At 39.5% G+C, this 17,204-nt stretch overlaps 1 protein-coding gene across 8 annotated transcripts in view; it reads left to right on the top strand.

Annotated features, from left to right (window-relative positions):
* The window catches only part of herc2 (HECT and RLD domain containing E3 ubiquitin protein ligase 2), a 244,342-nt gene that overhangs the window by 137,738 nt on the left and 89,400 nt on the right, over nucleotides 1-17,204 (top strand). For all 8 annotated transcript variants that reach the window (XM_073044124.1, XM_073044123.1, XM_073044120.1 and 5 more), the window contains 11 exons: nucleotides 961-1,103; nucleotides 4,094-4,361; nucleotides 9,140-9,309; nucleotides 9,406-9,504; nucleotides 9,618-9,786; nucleotides 9,919-10,044; nucleotides 12,337-12,445; nucleotides 13,357-13,496; nucleotides 14,441-14,631; nucleotides 15,855-15,960; nucleotides 16,048-16,139. In XM_073044124.1, the coding sequence (XP_072900225.1) occupies nucleotides 961-1,103; nucleotides 4,094-4,361; nucleotides 9,140-9,309; nucleotides 9,406-9,504; nucleotides 9,618-9,786; nucleotides 9,919-10,044; nucleotides 12,337-12,445; nucleotides 13,357-13,496; nucleotides 14,441-14,631; nucleotides 15,855-15,960; nucleotides 16,048-16,139 (1,613 nt within the window). The remainder of the gene's footprint in view (nucleotides 1-960; nucleotides 1,104-4,093; nucleotides 4,362-9,139; nucleotides 9,310-9,405; nucleotides 9,505-9,617; nucleotides 9,787-9,918; nucleotides 10,045-12,336; nucleotides 12,446-13,356; nucleotides 13,497-14,440; nucleotides 14,632-15,854; nucleotides 15,961-16,047; nucleotides 16,140-17,204) is intronic.

Below are 17,204 nucleotides of genomic sequence, written 5' to 3'. Positions count from 1 at the left end.
CTACGCAACTCGTAATTAATCGAAGTTCGCACTTAGAACATGAATTCTACTGATCTCTCTGTACCAACACTCACTCAGACCACTATTCCAATTAATAACATCAAAATAGGGGATCTCTGTTGACCAGATGATGGACCCTTTCTTCTCCCAGTCCCTGGTGTGAGGGTTCTTCCTTGCAATGGTGGGTCTCTTGAGAGAGTTATCGCTGATAGCACCAAAGTGTCCTTTACTATATTCGTTCCTAACCAATTAAATATTGCATTCCAGTGTCATAGGCTGTAGGTCATGTGTCTGACCTTTAACACCTTTTTATTGGTTCTGCTCCAGGCTGGCATCCATTTATTGCCCTCTTCCCTGCAAGTGACAATGAATCATTTAAGGCTCTTTGTTCTCTTTGGTAACCAGCTCAAATCACTCCAGGCAGGTGTAGACCCCAACATTCACAAACCTGCATGGTATATTGTATCAAAAAAAGTCACAAATAACTTCTTGTTTGTAAATTATCTCTAGTCCAGCATTTTACTTGAAGTAACATTATTTTTACTTTAAAACACAGAAAGCCAAAGCAACTTAATCTCACTTGATGTAAAACATCCACAACCTGGCAGCCTCCATCCAGGCACATGGCAGGAGCAAGGACTTGACACACTGTCCTCGACCCATTTGAGTTCAGTGTTTTCTTCCAAATTTTAAATCCACCATGGCCAACATTATGTTATAGTAACTTTAATCAATGTGAGATTTATGTCCTGAAGTTAGAATCTATTGCTTGGATTATGATGCTTTCTCAGCCATTATAAAAGTTGGCTCTGCAGTTTTCAGCTCTGATGTTTGTAGCAGAGCAAGTGCATGGTTTGCTGGAATCTGAACCATCCAAGTGGCAAGCTAAGTAGTGCATGTCTTTTTGTACCCATTGTATCTGTTGCTTATTATTATACCGCTTTGTGTCTTCACTTTTAGAGGATGCAACAGTTTCCTCTCCTGACATCGCAGATTTTTCACCTGAGGGACCACAACCCCCTCTAATCTTACTACAGCAACTGCTGAGTGCAGCGACCCAACCATCTCCAGTGAAAGCTGTGTTCGATAGATCAGAGCTTGAGGTTTGTTGTTTTTTTTTCTTTCTTTAAGCTTTCCTTAAACATACTTTTTTTTTAAAATGAGTAAGCTAATCTGAAGCACTTCCTAGGCAAGTGAGTTTTTTGTTAAATAAAAGTCTGTCTAGTTATCATAATTTCAGTTACTTGGGTGAGTTGCTACACAAAGAATTGTAGTAGCAGTTTCTGTTGCTCTGAAGGTTCTTCATTTCAAAAGTTAGTTATTAGTAACCTTTGTTGTTAATTTACTTCTGGAGCATCCATTTAAAGAAACAAGCGAATGGACTATTTTCAGAAAATTGTTCCACTCTCACTGGACCAGAGCAGCATTTGGACTTAACACCTAAATTTTCCAAAATACAATATCACCCCTACAAACATTCTATAAATTTGGTGCATGAAGAATGTGCTTAAGATATTTGCCCTTCTCTTTAAATGAATACAGCAGTATTCAGAATACAGAATCATTCAGAATATAGCCCAAGCAAGATACCCATGTTTAAACTGCTCAGATAAATGTGTCGTTTCTGTGTAATCTGTTAAAGTTATATAACACTTTATCAGTGAGTTTTAGCTGTTCCGCTTTCAGATTGTTTGTGAGAAATGTTGATTCTGAATGAATGAATCCTCAAAATAGATGGAAACTTCTCTCTAGTTTTATTTATGTAGTTCTGCAACTAGTTTCCTTTTCTGCCGTCTCAGTCTTTGGATCCACTCCAAACCCTTCAACCTTGTGAAGGGACTGTTCTTCTTCAATTTTATTTATACTTAATTTAGCACTGAAACATGCGTTGTTAATGAGGCCAAGAGACTAGTACTTGGAGAAAAATAATTGAAGGAGATGTTGAAGCAAGAAATACATGGGCCTTTTGGGTCTTGCACTGCCTCCTCGAGCATGACATTTTCTTCAAAAGGAATTTTTAAAAAGTGTTCATACAAAGCAAATGTGAAAAACAGTGGAAAGTGTTTGCCCTGTGAACTCCTAGAGTTATGAATAACCTGACCCAAGGAAGTCTGCTGTTAAGCAAATTCTCCCATACATTTAAAAATAGTTTCAAGCTACTAATATTCATTAAGTGTTATGGTCTTAATAAATGTATAAAGAATACATTTTATTAGTTTAATTATGGGGGGTGATAAATGAAAGGGGTGACTTATAGCAAGTGTGCGTAGGTAGATGTGGTATGAAACCTGACATTTGTGACTTGTGAGAAAATGGACTTGCAAATAATTCTCAGGAACAGACCCTTTATGTAACACACAAGCTGCCTAGATTCTCTAAGAATCTCATTATCTACCTTGTTATGACCCTTCATTGTTTATCTTGTTACGTATCTCGTAACTGGATCACTTACCAACAAAGATAGAGAGGTCCGCTGAAGTCTGATGGTACCTTTTTTAAACGTTTTTATTTATAAAGGGGCACAAAAGGAAGGTTAATACAAACATTTTGATAACATACGTCGTCAATACTCAATCTAAAGTGCAGATATAGTAATGATCAATCAGAAATAAGCTCTATCGTTGTCTAGGGGATAATATCTTGTCCATTTGAAAATATAACAGTCATTCAAAAAGTCGGCAGGCTTCAGCCTTTTGGGATCCGCTGGGTTTCCCGTGTTAGAGAGAGAGAGATTGGTGAGAAAAGGAACACTTGCCCGGGTCCTTACGAAGCAAAACCGTGAAATCAGGGGAGCCGCCTTTCCTGTTGTTAGTTAAAAGCGATTTTCCGTGATTCCAGCCACAGACTCCCGATTTGGAATCTAACGCACGTGGCTTCCTTCAAAATGGCTTCCCGCTACGACGGGATCGCTATCGTGTCTCCTTGGTGCGTCTGGAGGGGTCCCCCCCCCCCTCCAGACCCTCCTTTATACTTCCTCACGGGATCGCAGGTGTCAATCTCTCTCTCAACCAGCCCACTTTGCCCGAGGGCTTTACACGTGGTCTTCATGAGACAATAGTCAGGGTCGCTTTATTCTGCATCCCGGTGGAACGTGGTATTCAGCACGTCTCTCTCTCTCTTGGGTCATTGACCCCCCCCCCCCCCCTTCACTAGGGCTCTTGCGATTCTCGCAAAGGAGGGGGCTGGTATCATAACAATCTGCACTGCACTTTCTCTGTAGCTTTTGCACTTTATTCTCCATAGCTGTTTTACCTTGTTCTCGCTCACTGCACTGCGTAATGATTTGATCTGTATGATCAGCAATCAAGACAAGTTTTTCACTATATCTTGGTACATGTGATAATAATAAACCAACTCCAAGAAGACGTGAAAGCTCCAGGAGCAATGAAGTACAGGGTGGGCTATACATTACAAAGAAGAACTGAGGGATGTAACGGGTCACTGAATGGCCACTTATAATGGCATTCATTGGAAGTGAATCATAAACTCATACACCATGGAAATGGGCTACTCAGCCCATCACACCTATGCTGAGCTAGGCACCCATGTCTGTTGATCTGATATTTCAGCAGTTGGCTTGGAGTCTTCTTTACATGTGATTCAGTTGCTTAGCTAGACTCTTAATTGCAACTCTGCTTCTACCACTCTCCCTGACAATTTATTTCTAGGTACTTGTCAGTCTCTGGGGTTAAACAAAAGTTGCCTCAATTCCCCTCTAAATCCCTTTGTCCTCTAGTCTTGCTCACCTCTGATAAAGTTGACAGGTTGCTGGAGTCTACCCCTCATAATTTTAAGATTAAAACCGTGAGTTTTCGGCCTTATTCTCAGCACTGCTTACATTGCACATGTTTAACTTCCGCATAACTAAAAGCTGAAGGAAGTGGCATTTTGGAGTATTCACCTAGCTGCAGATATTAGACTTCATGTTTGGAATGGCTTGTTTTGATGAGCATCTCGTTGATGCAATTGAGAAACTGAAAAATAAACGTTCCTTGAGCTCATGCAATAATTGTCCATATCAAAGAAAAAGGTTAAATCATGTTTTTATGTGATGTTTATGCTAATTATCTTCTTAATGATTTGTTTTTCCTAGGCTGCAGCTCTTGCTGTTTGTCAGTTCTTGGCAGTGGAATCCACACAACCATGTATACCGGTATTTGATGATAGCAGTTCAAGTGAAGCTACGACGCCTGTTACAGTACAGCCTGTGCGATCAATAAAACACAAGAAGCGAAAACCTTCTCCCCCTCCACCTTTGCCCATTGTGGCTCAGCTAATGGAAATGGGCTTTGGACGGAAAAATATCGAGTTTGCACTAAAATCTCTCTCGGGAATCTCTGGAAATGCTTCAGGATTGCCAGGTAAGAAAGCTGCAATATTCAGACTTCAGTACTTCCATGTCATTTTGCAAATAATATATTCTTCTCTTTTGAACTAAGTATTCAATTCTGGAGCTGGCTAAGAAAGTACTACATGACTAAGCACAATCTTCGAATAAATCAAATCAGGTTTAATTATCATTCAAACTATATATATATATATATATATATATAGAAAGAAGTTCGCTGATGACACGGCCATAGTGGGGTGTGTCAGGAATGGACAGGAGGAGGAGTATAGGAAACTGATACAGGACTTTGTGATATGGTGCAACTCAAACTACCTGCGTCTCAATATCACCAAGACCAAGGAGATGGTGGTGGACTTTAGGAGATCTAGGCCTCATATGGAGCCAGTGATCATTAATGGAGAATGTGTGGAGCAGGTTAAGACCTACGAGTATCTGGGAGTACAGTTAGACGAGAAGCTAGACTGGACTGCCAACACAGATGCCTTGTGCAGGAAGGCACAGAGTCGACTGTACTTCCTTAGAAGGTTGGCGTCATTCAATGTCTGTAGTGAGATGCTGAAGATGTTCTATAGGTCAGTTGTGGAGAGCGCCCTCTTCTTTGTGGTGGCGTGTTGGGGAGGAAGCATTAAGAAGAGGGACGCCTCACGTCTTAATAAGCTGGTAAGGAAGGCGGGCTCTGTCATGGGCAAAGTACTGGAGAGTTTAACATCGGTAGCTGAGCGAAGGGCGCTGAGTAGGCTACGGTCAATTATGGAAAACTCTGAACATCCTCTACATAGCACCATCCAGAGACAGAGAAGCAGTTTCAGCGACAGGTTACTATCGATGCAATGCTCCTCAGACAGGATGAAGAGGTCAATACTCCCCAATGCCATTAGGCTTTACAATTCTACCGCCAGGACTTAAGAACTTTTTAAAAGCTATTATTAATGCTTTTTGAGATAGTGATTTAGATGCATATCATATTTTTCTTACTGAGTTAAGTATTGTATGTAATTAGATTTGCTACAACAAGTGTATGGGACATTGGAAAAAAGTTGAATTTCCCCATGGGGATGAATAAAGTATCTATCTATCTATCTATCTATATAGCTACCAGCAGAACGAGATAGCGTTCCTCTGGGGTTAAGTTGCAAAACATTTAAAATAACAAGCAAACAATTAAAATAGCAAGTAACGAAGCATATTCACTCAGAAAAAAACGTATGTAGTCCAAGTTCCTGAACAACAAAGTCTAGCTACTGATGATACAGTTTCCAGCAGTGTGCAGATGCACACAATTCAGCCTGTCATTCCACTGCTCAAACACGGGAGGGCAGCACCAACGGGAGAGGCCAGGCCCCAGCTGAGCGCGGAGATCATGCTATAAAGCTTCCGGGTCTTCTCTCCTGGTGTGCATCAGCAAGCAAGCCCAAGGCTACACAGCTCCCACGTCATCTATCCCTGCACTAGACAAGGATAACAGGCCTGCGGCAACTTACATTATTACTGTCCAACAGAGTCTTGTGATTGCTAGTGGAATATCCAAGGCAATCTCCCATGGTTATATTGCACCAACTTCGATGCTTCCGAGTAGCAGGCAACAATCCCCTGCAGCCAGGTCGGTTCCTCCGACATCCCGACCACCTCCTTTCCTGAAATTCTGACTGGCTCCTTCTCTGACACCCCAGCCGGCCCCTCCGATCAATGAGCTGTTCACTGATGGAGTAGTCCTGCAGTACTTGAAGTTCTTGGAGTAGAATTGTCTTTGGATCATAAACAAATTTTACAAGGGAAAAAGCACCTTTGGTTGGCCCCCGAGAGGCTGCTAAGTTCACGCATGCTGCCATCATATCAGGAATTTTAAAAACCGGGTAAATGAATAGACTAATTTGTAGGGTTTCTCTGATGCCTTTTTGTTGCAATCAGAAACTTGTACCATAATCAGTTTACCATATATTGCTGTAGAAATAAATGACATGGAAACAGGTTCTTTGACCACACCATGTTTTGACCAAGATGCCCATCTAAGATTGGCCCATTTGCCGATATTTGACCCATATTTGTCTAAAGAAAATATCTTTTAAATGTCATACCTGCCTCAATCACGTCATCTGGCAGCTTGTTTCCATATGTGAACCACCCTCTGTGTGGAAAGAGTGGCCCTTTGGGTTTAATTAAATCTTTCCACTCTCACCTGAAAACAATGATCTGTAGTTCTTGATATCCCCAGCCCTAGGAAAAAGACTGTGTTTATTCTCCCTATCACTGCTTCTCATTATATTATATACCTCTATACGATCACCGTTCAATGGTTCCATTTAATATCGGAGAATGTATACAGTATGCAACCTGAGATTCTTACTGTTACAGACATCAACGAAACAGATGAAAAACCCAAATGAATGAATGACAAGAAAATAATAGAACTCCAAAGCCTACCCCACAAGCAGCAGAAAGCTTCAACCCCCAAACCCCATCTGCCTCAGCAAAAGTAAAAGCCCCCCACAACCCATCATGCCCCCAAAGGGACCAGGATCTAGAGTCCGTAAAAAAAAAAAAAACCAGAACAACAACAACACACTTCTTCCCAACAGTTCGATATGCCACATTTGCTCTCTTGTGCTCTCTCTCTCGTGCGCTCTCTCTCTCACACTCTCTCGTGCCCTTTCTCACTAACAAGGGAGAGAGAGGTATCACTCCTACCACAGCGAGAGGGGAGACCCAACAGTTTGCTGTTTCAATATTACAATCTGCAGCGTCGCTTTATTTCTAGTTTATTCAACTTGAGAATCGGCAGCTAACACTCTCTCACCAGCGAGAGAGGAAGAGGGAGACACTCTGACCACCGCACTGTTATCTTGATGTTCCGATCTCCCGCAATACTTCCGTCGGCAACACCAGTGAGGAATCGGGTTGTCCACAGGGGCGCACATCTTCCTGGCCGCTCCTGGAGATATGAACAATACGAGGCTGCTTGGCAAGCTCCAAGAGCGGGAACCCGTTGCTTTGAAGACTCACGGTTTGAATGGAGCTGTAGATCATAAACTGCGACAGGAACCCAGCCACCTTGAAAAGAAAAGGCATTAGAGAATAGAATTTAAACTTGCAGATGGACTGGGAGAAGTCACCCTCTAGTGCCATCTTTAGCTCCTCTTCCAAGTCTCCTATACTCCAAGGAATAAAGTCTAAGCCTGTTTGATCTTTCCCTCAAGACCTGGTATCATCCTCACAAACATTTTCTGTACTCCTCCCAGCTTAATAGGATATGTTCTCTGTAGTAGGGTAGCCAAAACTGAACTTAATACTCCATGCACAAAATGCTGGAGGAACCCAGCAGACCAGGCAGCGTCTAAAGAGGGAAGTAACACGTACATACAAAAACCCACTCCCATTCCAACCTGATGGTCCGTGCCCTTCTTTACTGCCACTTTCAGGTCAGAGAAGCAACACCTCATATTCCATCTGTGTAGTCTCCAACCTGGTGGTGTGAACATTGATTTCTCTTACTTCCAGTAATTTTAACTCCTTCCCCCTTCCCTCTTCTTCCGTTCCCCACTCTGGCTCCCCTCTCACCTTTTCTCTTCTCCTCACTTGCCTATCACCTCCCCTGTTGCTGTTCTTCCTTCCCTTTTTCCCATGATCCACTCTCCTCTTCCAACAGATTCATACTTCTTCGGCCCTTTACTTTTTCCACCCCTCACCTTCCAGCTTCTCACTTCATTCCCCCTCCCTCACCCACCTGGCTTCACCTATCACCTTGTACACATTCTCCTCCCCCCCCCCCCCCCCCCCCCACCCCTGCATTTTCTTATTCTGGCTTCTTTCTCCTTCCTTTCCAGTCCTGATGAAGGGTCTCAGCTTGAAACATCAACTATTTATTCCTTTCCATAGATGCTGCCTGACCTGCTGAGTTCCTCCAGAATTTAGTAGGTGTTTCTCTAGATTTCCGGCGTTTGCAGAATCTCTTGTTTATCCATGGAGAGGAATAAGCAGTCCCTGCTTCAGGCTGAGACCTTCCTTCACAGGGATCTTGACGAGAAGTGTCAACTGCTTATTCCCCTCCATAAATGCTGCCTGACTCTTCCAGCATTTTAGAAATATAGAAAACATACAGTACAATAAAGGCCCTTCAGCCCACAGAGCTGTGCCAAACATGTACCTACCTTAGAATTACCTAGGCTTTACCCATAGCCCTATATTTTTCTAAGCTCCATGTAGCCATCCAGGAGTCTCTTAAAAGACTCTATCGTTTCCGCCGCCAGCAGCCCATTCCACACACTCACCACTCTGCGTTTTAAAAAAACCCCCAAAAAAAAACAAAAAAAAACAAACCACACAAAACAACTTACCCCTGACATCTCCTCTGTACTTACTTCCAAGCACCTTAAAACTATGCCCTCTCGTGCTAGCCATTTCGGCCCTGGGGAAAAGCCTCTGACTATCCACATGATCAATGCCTCTCATTATCTTGTAGACCTCCATCAAGTCACCTCTCATCATCCGTCGCTGCAAGGAGAAAAGGTTGAGTTCACTCAACCTATTCTCATAAGGCATGCTCCCCAATCCAGGCAGCATCCTTGTAAATCTCCTTTCTATGGTTTCCACGTCCTTCCTGTAGTGAGGAGACCAGAATTGAGCACGGTACTCCAAATGGGAATTGAGCACGGTACTCCAAGTGGGAGTTGAGCACAGTACTCCAAGTGGGTGCTACTCTGGATTTCCAACATTTGCAGAATATTTTGTTTATATATACACACATCTTCCAAGTGTGGCCTCAATAATGTTGTCTTGATTTCTACTTTGAAGGAGTTGAAGCATTGGTTGGTTGGCTGTTGGATCATCCTGATGTACAGATCACAGATATCTCTGATACTGAGAGCACTCTCTCCGAGTATTCGGATGAAGAAATTCTGGAGGATGTGGAAGAGGTCGAGGCTGCTTGTGCTGTCATTGGTTCTCAAACGACTATATCCAATGTAATTTTAAAACCGAATATATTTAGCATATTTTAATGACATTTAGTTGATGTGAGTTTTCTGTTAACATTACAACATACTGTTCTTATTTTGTAGCCTTGGGCTGCTGTGGTGACCGAGAGCCAAACTTTTAAGAAACGTGCTGATTTTCTGAGTAATGATGATTACGCTGTGTACATAAGGGAGAACATACAGGTGGGATAATGTTCTAACTGAAATGTTGTGAAACTATTGTTTGAGCATGGTTAATTGGAAAATGTTGCAAGAGATACTGGTCTAAATTTGCTCTGTTTTATTGGATGCTGCAGGTGGGAATGATGGTTCGATGCTGCAGAGCTTATGAAGAGGTTTGCGAGGGAGATATGGGCAAAGTAATAAAATTGGATCGAGATGGCTTGCATGACCTGAATGTGCAGTGTGACTGGCAACAAAAAGGTGGCATGTACTGGGTCAGATATATCCATGTTGAATTACTGGGTAAGTAAATATAATACTAATCGGAACCACACATATATTATGCAGTAGTTGCTGCTTTTGTTTTGAAGTCCAGTTTACCAGATTTGAAGCAGTACCCACCAGCATTACCATGTTTATTTTCTTTTGTCTCAGGCTTCCCCCCACAGAATTCTACTTCCCATATAAAAATTGCAGATAAAGTGCGGGTTAAGGCTTCAGTTACAACTCCAAAGTACAAGTGGGGTTCAGTTACCCATAGAAGTGTTGGTGTTGTTAAAGGTAAAGAAATGATCCTCATTTTTCTTTCTGTTTCGGTAAATGTAATCGCGTTGACTGTGTTGTTTTGAATAAGATTTGAAATGCTGTTACAAAGTACAATACAATTTTGCAGCAACGGATACACGCTTCAAAATGTTGATACATAAGATCAAAAAGCAGGCCACCTTCCACATTACAGCTGTTAGGTTACAGAAATTTGCTCTTTCAGAATTCATGTTAGTACCCAAGAATCTCAGATATAGAATGAAATTTCCTCTTGGAGAATTTATGTTGCGGGGGAGGGAGAGGTGGTTGTAAAAATTATACCAAATGGAAAAGGAACAAATTTTATCTATTTAAGTATTTTTCATATTACTTTTCTTGATTCTTGAGCAGTTAATATGGCCTTGTCTTTAGCTTAGCAGCTCAATTTTTCTGTTCAGCAGTTCTTCCCCCCCAACTCTTCTCAAGGGTTTTCCATGTTATTTATCCTCAAGAAGTCTGAAAAAGAATCAAGTTTATATACACATGTAACCCTGTCACCGTAGGCTTGTACTGAATTAGCTATTACTGTGAATACAAGCTAATAGCAACATAACTCGACAATGCACAGAAATAACAATGAAAAGGTAATTTCCAATAAATAAACATGTCTAAGGTAAATATGATTCAGCTATACACAACCATAAATGTTTGAATGGGCCTTTTAAGGGAAAATGAAGGCAGTTACTTGTATGAACCAACACACCTGTGCGAATTTACCATTCGCCAGGAAGCAATAATTTAACTCACACCAGTATAAACTTAGATCAAAATTATATTGACAAAATATTTTAAACTATAACAAACGCAATAATGCTATATAATACAAATAACGAAAAGTGCCCGTCACATATATAAAAATATTAGTCTATAATTGTTGGAGCTCATTGATGCATCGTTTTGCTTGAAGACTTGGTCCAAGCGAAACATAAATAAATACCCACAACATGTCAAGGATAAAGGTGTTGAGCTTTCGCTGATGTCATGTGGTAATTAGTTAACTAAAAGTTATCTGCACATTCTCTATGAGACTATTGTCTAAATGAGGATTTTCTGATTTGTCCTTCCAAATGGGTTCTGTGAATGTTTCACCATGTTCTTTTGCTATGTTTGTTATCTGTTTCCATTCTTCGATCCCATGCTCTCCCTAGAAAAAATGGCTCCCCTGTTCTTTTCTTGCACTCTCTTGAAAAAAATATTAACAAGACATCCAATCGGCTAATTCAGCAAGCCTAACTTAATCAACTGAAAAATAAACAGCGAAAAAAATGAAATACCCAATTGTATAATGTAATTAAAAGAACATTTTTATACAGCTTTGCATTTTGAGATCCACAAAAAATAAAATACCCAATAGCTTAACTGTATTAATAAAATGAAACATGGTTCTAACACAAGTTTTAAGCCAAATAACAATTGTTATTTGGTTTGAGTTGTATTATAAAACTATCATGCCTATGTTTAATATATGTTTAAATGTGTATGTGACCATTCAAACTGAAGGTTGGAAGGTAGAGAGCATCTACGTTCACTTGTGTCACCAATGGTAGCTGTTGGTCACTTAAGAGATTGATTTGGAAACTGAGAAGGCAATCACTTAAGTGGTCCCCCACTGTGAACTAGCAGCAGCAGCAGCACTATCATTGAGAGATTAATATTCCATATCATCACCACCAATAATGAGGGGTTCAAAAGAAATATGATTTTCTTATATGGATAGTTTTCTAAGAATGCATTCATACAAAATACAAGGTCGTCTGTGCAAATTATTATGCTCCATTTTGATTTATAATAAACTATTGTTTAAACACTATCGTGAATACGTAAATCAGAGTTTTATATGAGAAATTTTTAACACATTATTTTAGGTAAAGAAGTCTATTATTTGTACATTATGTTTGTGATTTGGTAGAAAACTTGCAATTTTCCATAATGGTGTAAACTAAATGCAGAGCAAAATTTTGTTGTAACAGGATTGAAATAATTTTTGTTTTTAGAGACAATGTTATCCCAATGTTAATCAATTTAAATTAATACATTTCTGGTGTACATTTTTTAAGCAGATGAGAAATACTTGTTTTACTTTAATGAGTAACAAAATGAGTAATAAATAACTGAGTAATTCTTAATGCGCAGAGCAAGATTAAAATGAATTGAAAACTGATCATTTTCTTCATTTAAGGACTAGTATATCTTAGCCTGAATCTGTTATGGTGGTTATTTATAATCCTAAAGTATCTTCATTTTGCATTTGAATTTTAATTCTTTCAGCATTTAGTGCTAATGGGAAGGATGTTATCGTTGATTTTCCTCAGCAGTCTCACTGGACTGGTTTGTTATCTGAAATGGAATTAGTACCCAGCATTCATCCAAGAGTCACGTAAGAAATTTAATAAAATGATGAAATTGGCTGTTTTCCTCCCTATTTTTTGCATATTTTCCCTCTGAAATAATGAATTAATTTTCATTTTCTATTGTAAAGATACTGACATAAGGAACTTAACTTCTCTCACCTCTATAAATGGTTTAGTATGCATTCTGGTTCCTTTACACAAAATGTAGTATGTAAAATGCATCACACAAAGTAGGAATCTTGAATTTTATTGAATCTTTTCACTTAATCTTTACAAAGTTTCATAGTATCTGTATTGCAATTATGAGATCTGAGAGGAAATGGGATGGATTTAGTTTGAAATCAAGAGAGACTTTCTCGTGGAAGTAAATGAGTTTCGTTTAGTAGTACCTCTGCACTTCTCACTGGTCTCTTCCCTTATCCTTGCCTGCACCCTGCACCCAATGTTCTACCTTGTTTCTATTACTGCTGTTGCTTTACACAACATCTTGCATTTTTGTTATTTTAGAATCATCTTGGAAGGGAAAAACTGTTTTAAAGTTTTCTTCTATCACCACTTCTACTATTGCTGCTCCTCTTTCACCCAAGTCTGCAACCATGCTTGACACTCAGACAAATTTAGATTATTTTGCTTCCAGTATTTGAGATCATTATTTTGAATCAAAAAGATTTCAATTCTGGCTTCTGATAACTCATCATCTACCTGTTAATCAAGTGTTTTATTGTATCATTGATCACACTCTTTAATTTACATCTTCCCTTACAAGATTTAGCATAATCTCCTTTAAAAATTATCTTGATCGTCCTATAATGCCTTTGTATAAGTTCTTGCTATTATTGTCAACTGGTCTCTTTTTGCTTATATTTCTTTCTGTTTTTCAGCCTAGTTATCATGTTTTTTTGGTTTAAGTAGGCTTTATCTCTTTCCCTTTCAACAGATGTGACGGCTGCCAGATGTTTCCAATGAATGGGCCCAGGTTCAAGTGCAGAAACTGTGATGATTTTGATTACTGTGAAAACTGTTTCAAGACAAGGAAACACAATTCAAGACATACCTTCGGGAGAATTAATGAGCCGGGTACGATGCAATTAAAAATAAAATACTACAAAACATTCCAATCATAGTCCAACAGGCCATGCTGACCCATTAATTCTATAAAGGAAAAATGACATGGCTGTTACCAGTTGTCATTTGTATATTTTAGCCCAAAGTTTTTGTGAAGAAGTCTGTTTCAAGAGTGCCAGATAATCCTTTTGTAAAATATTTCCCATTCTCTCTGTAATTTAAGTAACTACTTGAGTAAAATTATAGGCACAAAATATTCTGTAGATGCTGAAAATCTAGGGTAACATGCACAAAACGGTTGAGAAACTCAGCGGGTCAGACAGCATTTATGGAAATTAATATACAGTTGACGGTTCAGCCCATGACCCTTCAGGACTGGAAAGGAAAGGGGAAGATGCCAGAATAAAGGGATGGGGAAGGGGGAAGGAGAGCTAGCTGGAAGGTGATAGGTGAAACCTGGTGGATGGGGAAGGTAGAAGGCTTAAGAAGACAGGATCTGATAGGCCAGGAGAGTGGATCATTGGAAGGAGGAGGGGCATCAGGGGAGGTGATAGACAGGTGAGGAGAAGGGGCAGGAGACCAGAGTGGGGCGTAGAAGGGGGAGGGGGAAAAAGGAGTGGAAGGAGAAATCAATGTTCATGCAATCAGGTTGGAGGCGACCTGGACGGACAATGAGGCGTTAAAATGATTAAGATTTTAATTAAGTTTCTTCCATATATTTTCAATTCTGTACATTATGTTCCATTTGGGGTCTTGAAGATTTTAAGTACAATGACCATAAGAACATGCATTTGTTTCTTTGATTTTTGTCTTTCTATCCACTGAGCAGGATTATGAAATGGAGGCACAAGAAATTGCAGATGCTTGAATCTGGAGCAAAAAATTTCGAATGCTTTTTTAAAAAAAAATGGATTTTAAAATTGCATTTTAGAAATAACTTCTATATCTATTTAAAGGACAAACACCTGTATTCTGTGGGCGTTCAGGAAAGCAGCAGAAAAAGCGATATAGCTGCCAGAGAGGAATGCTGTTAGATGATTGGTCAAGAGTTGTGAAAAACTTTGGAGTCTCATCGTCTGTCAGTCAAGCTTCCCGCCTAATTGATGGCTCTGGGCAATGCTGGCAGTCATCAGGCTCACAAGGGAAAGTAAGTGAGAAGTGACTGAGTTGATTAGTTTGTATGTTTGTCTGTCACATGTTTTAAGGATCAACCACTGTTCTTTCTGTTTCTCCAGAACTTTTACATCTGCCGTTGCATTAGTTGAGCTTTTTTCTTTCAAATAAACTGAGTCTAAGTTATGTTTCCATATGTTTCCTCAATCAAATGCTTTATATTTCTCCTTGCAGGGAGCTTCAGGTTTGGTAGGTTTTAAGTGTATTTAACCTAACACAGTTAAATAGACCAGTGATGAATCAATAGTCTTTATTTGCATTTTCCATGTAAAGCAAGGGTATATAGCTAATGCATGGGCAATCTAGGGCTTAACTGGGCCATTTTGAAGGTTTCACTGCTGGTAGCTTCACAGGAATGTTGCATTTTGGACCGATGTTTATTCCACCTCAACAGTGAAAGTATCAAGTTGCTTTCAGACTCGGCATTTGATGCAGATGTCTCTCAAATACTATACACTTTAAATCTGAGGTTCGTTAAATTTCAAGAGACTTGTTCACGGACAGAAGATGAGACAAATCAAATGGGTTTTATGAATTGGGTTTTCTTTTGAAGGTATCAGATTCATACTTTGAGTTGCTTGGTTCAAATGAGGCCTAAATGTAAGATATGAGGCGTTGGTGAACTTTCTATTCTGAACAGTTCAAGACTTCTGCATCATTTTCTGTGTATTTTTTTTATCAATTTGGTTGTTCTGATATTACTAATGTGTATGCCTATTCCAAGTTATTTTGCGATCCAACCTTACAGATATCTGTTACTGTTTGTCAAGGAAGATGAGCATTTTGGGGTTTTTAAGTTGATGATATTAATTCTTGCCATCCTTGGCAGTTGTATGAAAGCAGCACATGGGTTATGGATAATAAGCTGCTGATTGAATATGAAATTAAGTTTCTCTTGCATCCCCACACTACTAACTCGAAGGAGAAAATACTATTTCTCAGGCTGGTTAAATGGCAAATCTTAAGACTGATAAATGGTGAAGCTTGGTGAATGTATCTATTGAGATTGGGGTGATCTACATGGAACTGATGCTTGTGGCTGTTTTGATTAAATAGATAATCTGGATTTCTTTGTGCATTCTATTTTGTTACATTTCTGATTAGATTTTGTGGGAGTTTGCTCTGAAAAGTAACATAATCAACATCTTTGTCTGGTGACAAATCTGTTCTCTTAACTGTGCATTGTTATTTTACTAGCACTGGATTCGACTGGAGATTTTTCCAGATGTCCTCGTTCATAGACTTAAGATGGTTGTGGATCCTGCTGATAGTAGTTATATGCCTTCATTAGTTGTGGTCTCTGGTAAGTTAAGTACACCAGTGCATTTGCTCACGCTCATTTTTGTCTATGGAAGATAATTCAAGTCAAATTTTGACTCTTTTGTTTTAGGTGGGAACTCATTAGACAATCTTATTGAGCTGAAGACCATCAATATCACCCCTACTGACACTGTGGTAATGCTTCTGAACGAATGTGTGGAGGTACACGTTTTCAATGTGTTCATTATCTACATGCACAATAGATTTTGTTTCTTTTGCTTTGCACTAAGTCCTAAGATGAAACATGTGATTAGTTAGTAGAATCAGGCAGATGTCTACTATTTCTAGGGTTCAGTAGTTCAAATTTATTTTTGTCAAAGGCATACACACACAGGATATAAATGTGATGAAAATTAGCAGTACGTGATGAGGACAAAGAAGTTAACAGAAACTTAATATAAATAGTTAATAATGGACATAGTTCGCGGAAATAGTGCTCGGGAAAATTGGGTTGCTAGTGTAACTTAATGTTTGTTTTAGAGAAAGTAAAAGGCTTAATTTTATGGTAAGCCTTTAGAAGAAAGAATGAAAAAGATAACTTATTTAAAAGGAGTGAATACAGAAAGCTATAGCTGGCAGGATTTGGTAAGGTGCTGGAGGATTGGAGGATAGCTAATGTTTAAAAAGGCTCTAAGAATAAGTCAGGAAATTATAGGCTGGTGAACCTGACCTCAGTAGTGGATAAGTTATTCTAAGGGACCAGATATTCAGTATTCTGGATGGACAGGGACTGTTCAGGAATAGTCAACATGGTTTTGTCCATGGTAGGTCATGTCTACCAATCTTAGTTTTTTGAGGAAGTTACTAGGAATGTTGAAGAAAAAACAGTGGATGTTGTCTACATGGAATTTAGCAAGGCCTTTGACAAGGTCCCCCATGGGAGGTTGGTTAAGAAGGTACAGTCACTTGTCATTCTGGATGAGGTAGTAAATTGAATTAGACATTGGCTTTGTAGAAGGAGTTGGAGAGTGGTAGTAGTAGATGTTGCCTCTCTGACTAGAGGCCTGTGACCTAGTGGTGTGCCACAAGGATCTGTGCTAGATCTATTGTTGTTACTTATTTATATCAATGATCTGGATGATAACATAAACTAGATCAGCAAATTTGCGGATGACACCAAGATTGGGGTGCAGTACACAGTCAGGAGGGATATCAAACTTGGAGCGGGATCTGGACCAGCTGGAAAAAGAGATGAAAGTTGACAGGTGGAATTTAAGTGTGAGATGT

The sequence above is a fragment of the Hemitrygon akajei genome, chromosome 4 (genome assembly GCF_048418815.1).
Source record: "Hemitrygon akajei chromosome 4, sHemAka1.3, whole genome shotgun sequence".
NCBI lineage: Eukaryota > Metazoa > Chordata > Chondrichthyes > Myliobatiformes > Dasyatidae > Hemitrygon > Hemitrygon akajei.
The sequence above is the reverse complement of the archived record's forward strand: the minus strand, read 5'-3'. Positions and strand labels throughout refer to the sequence as shown.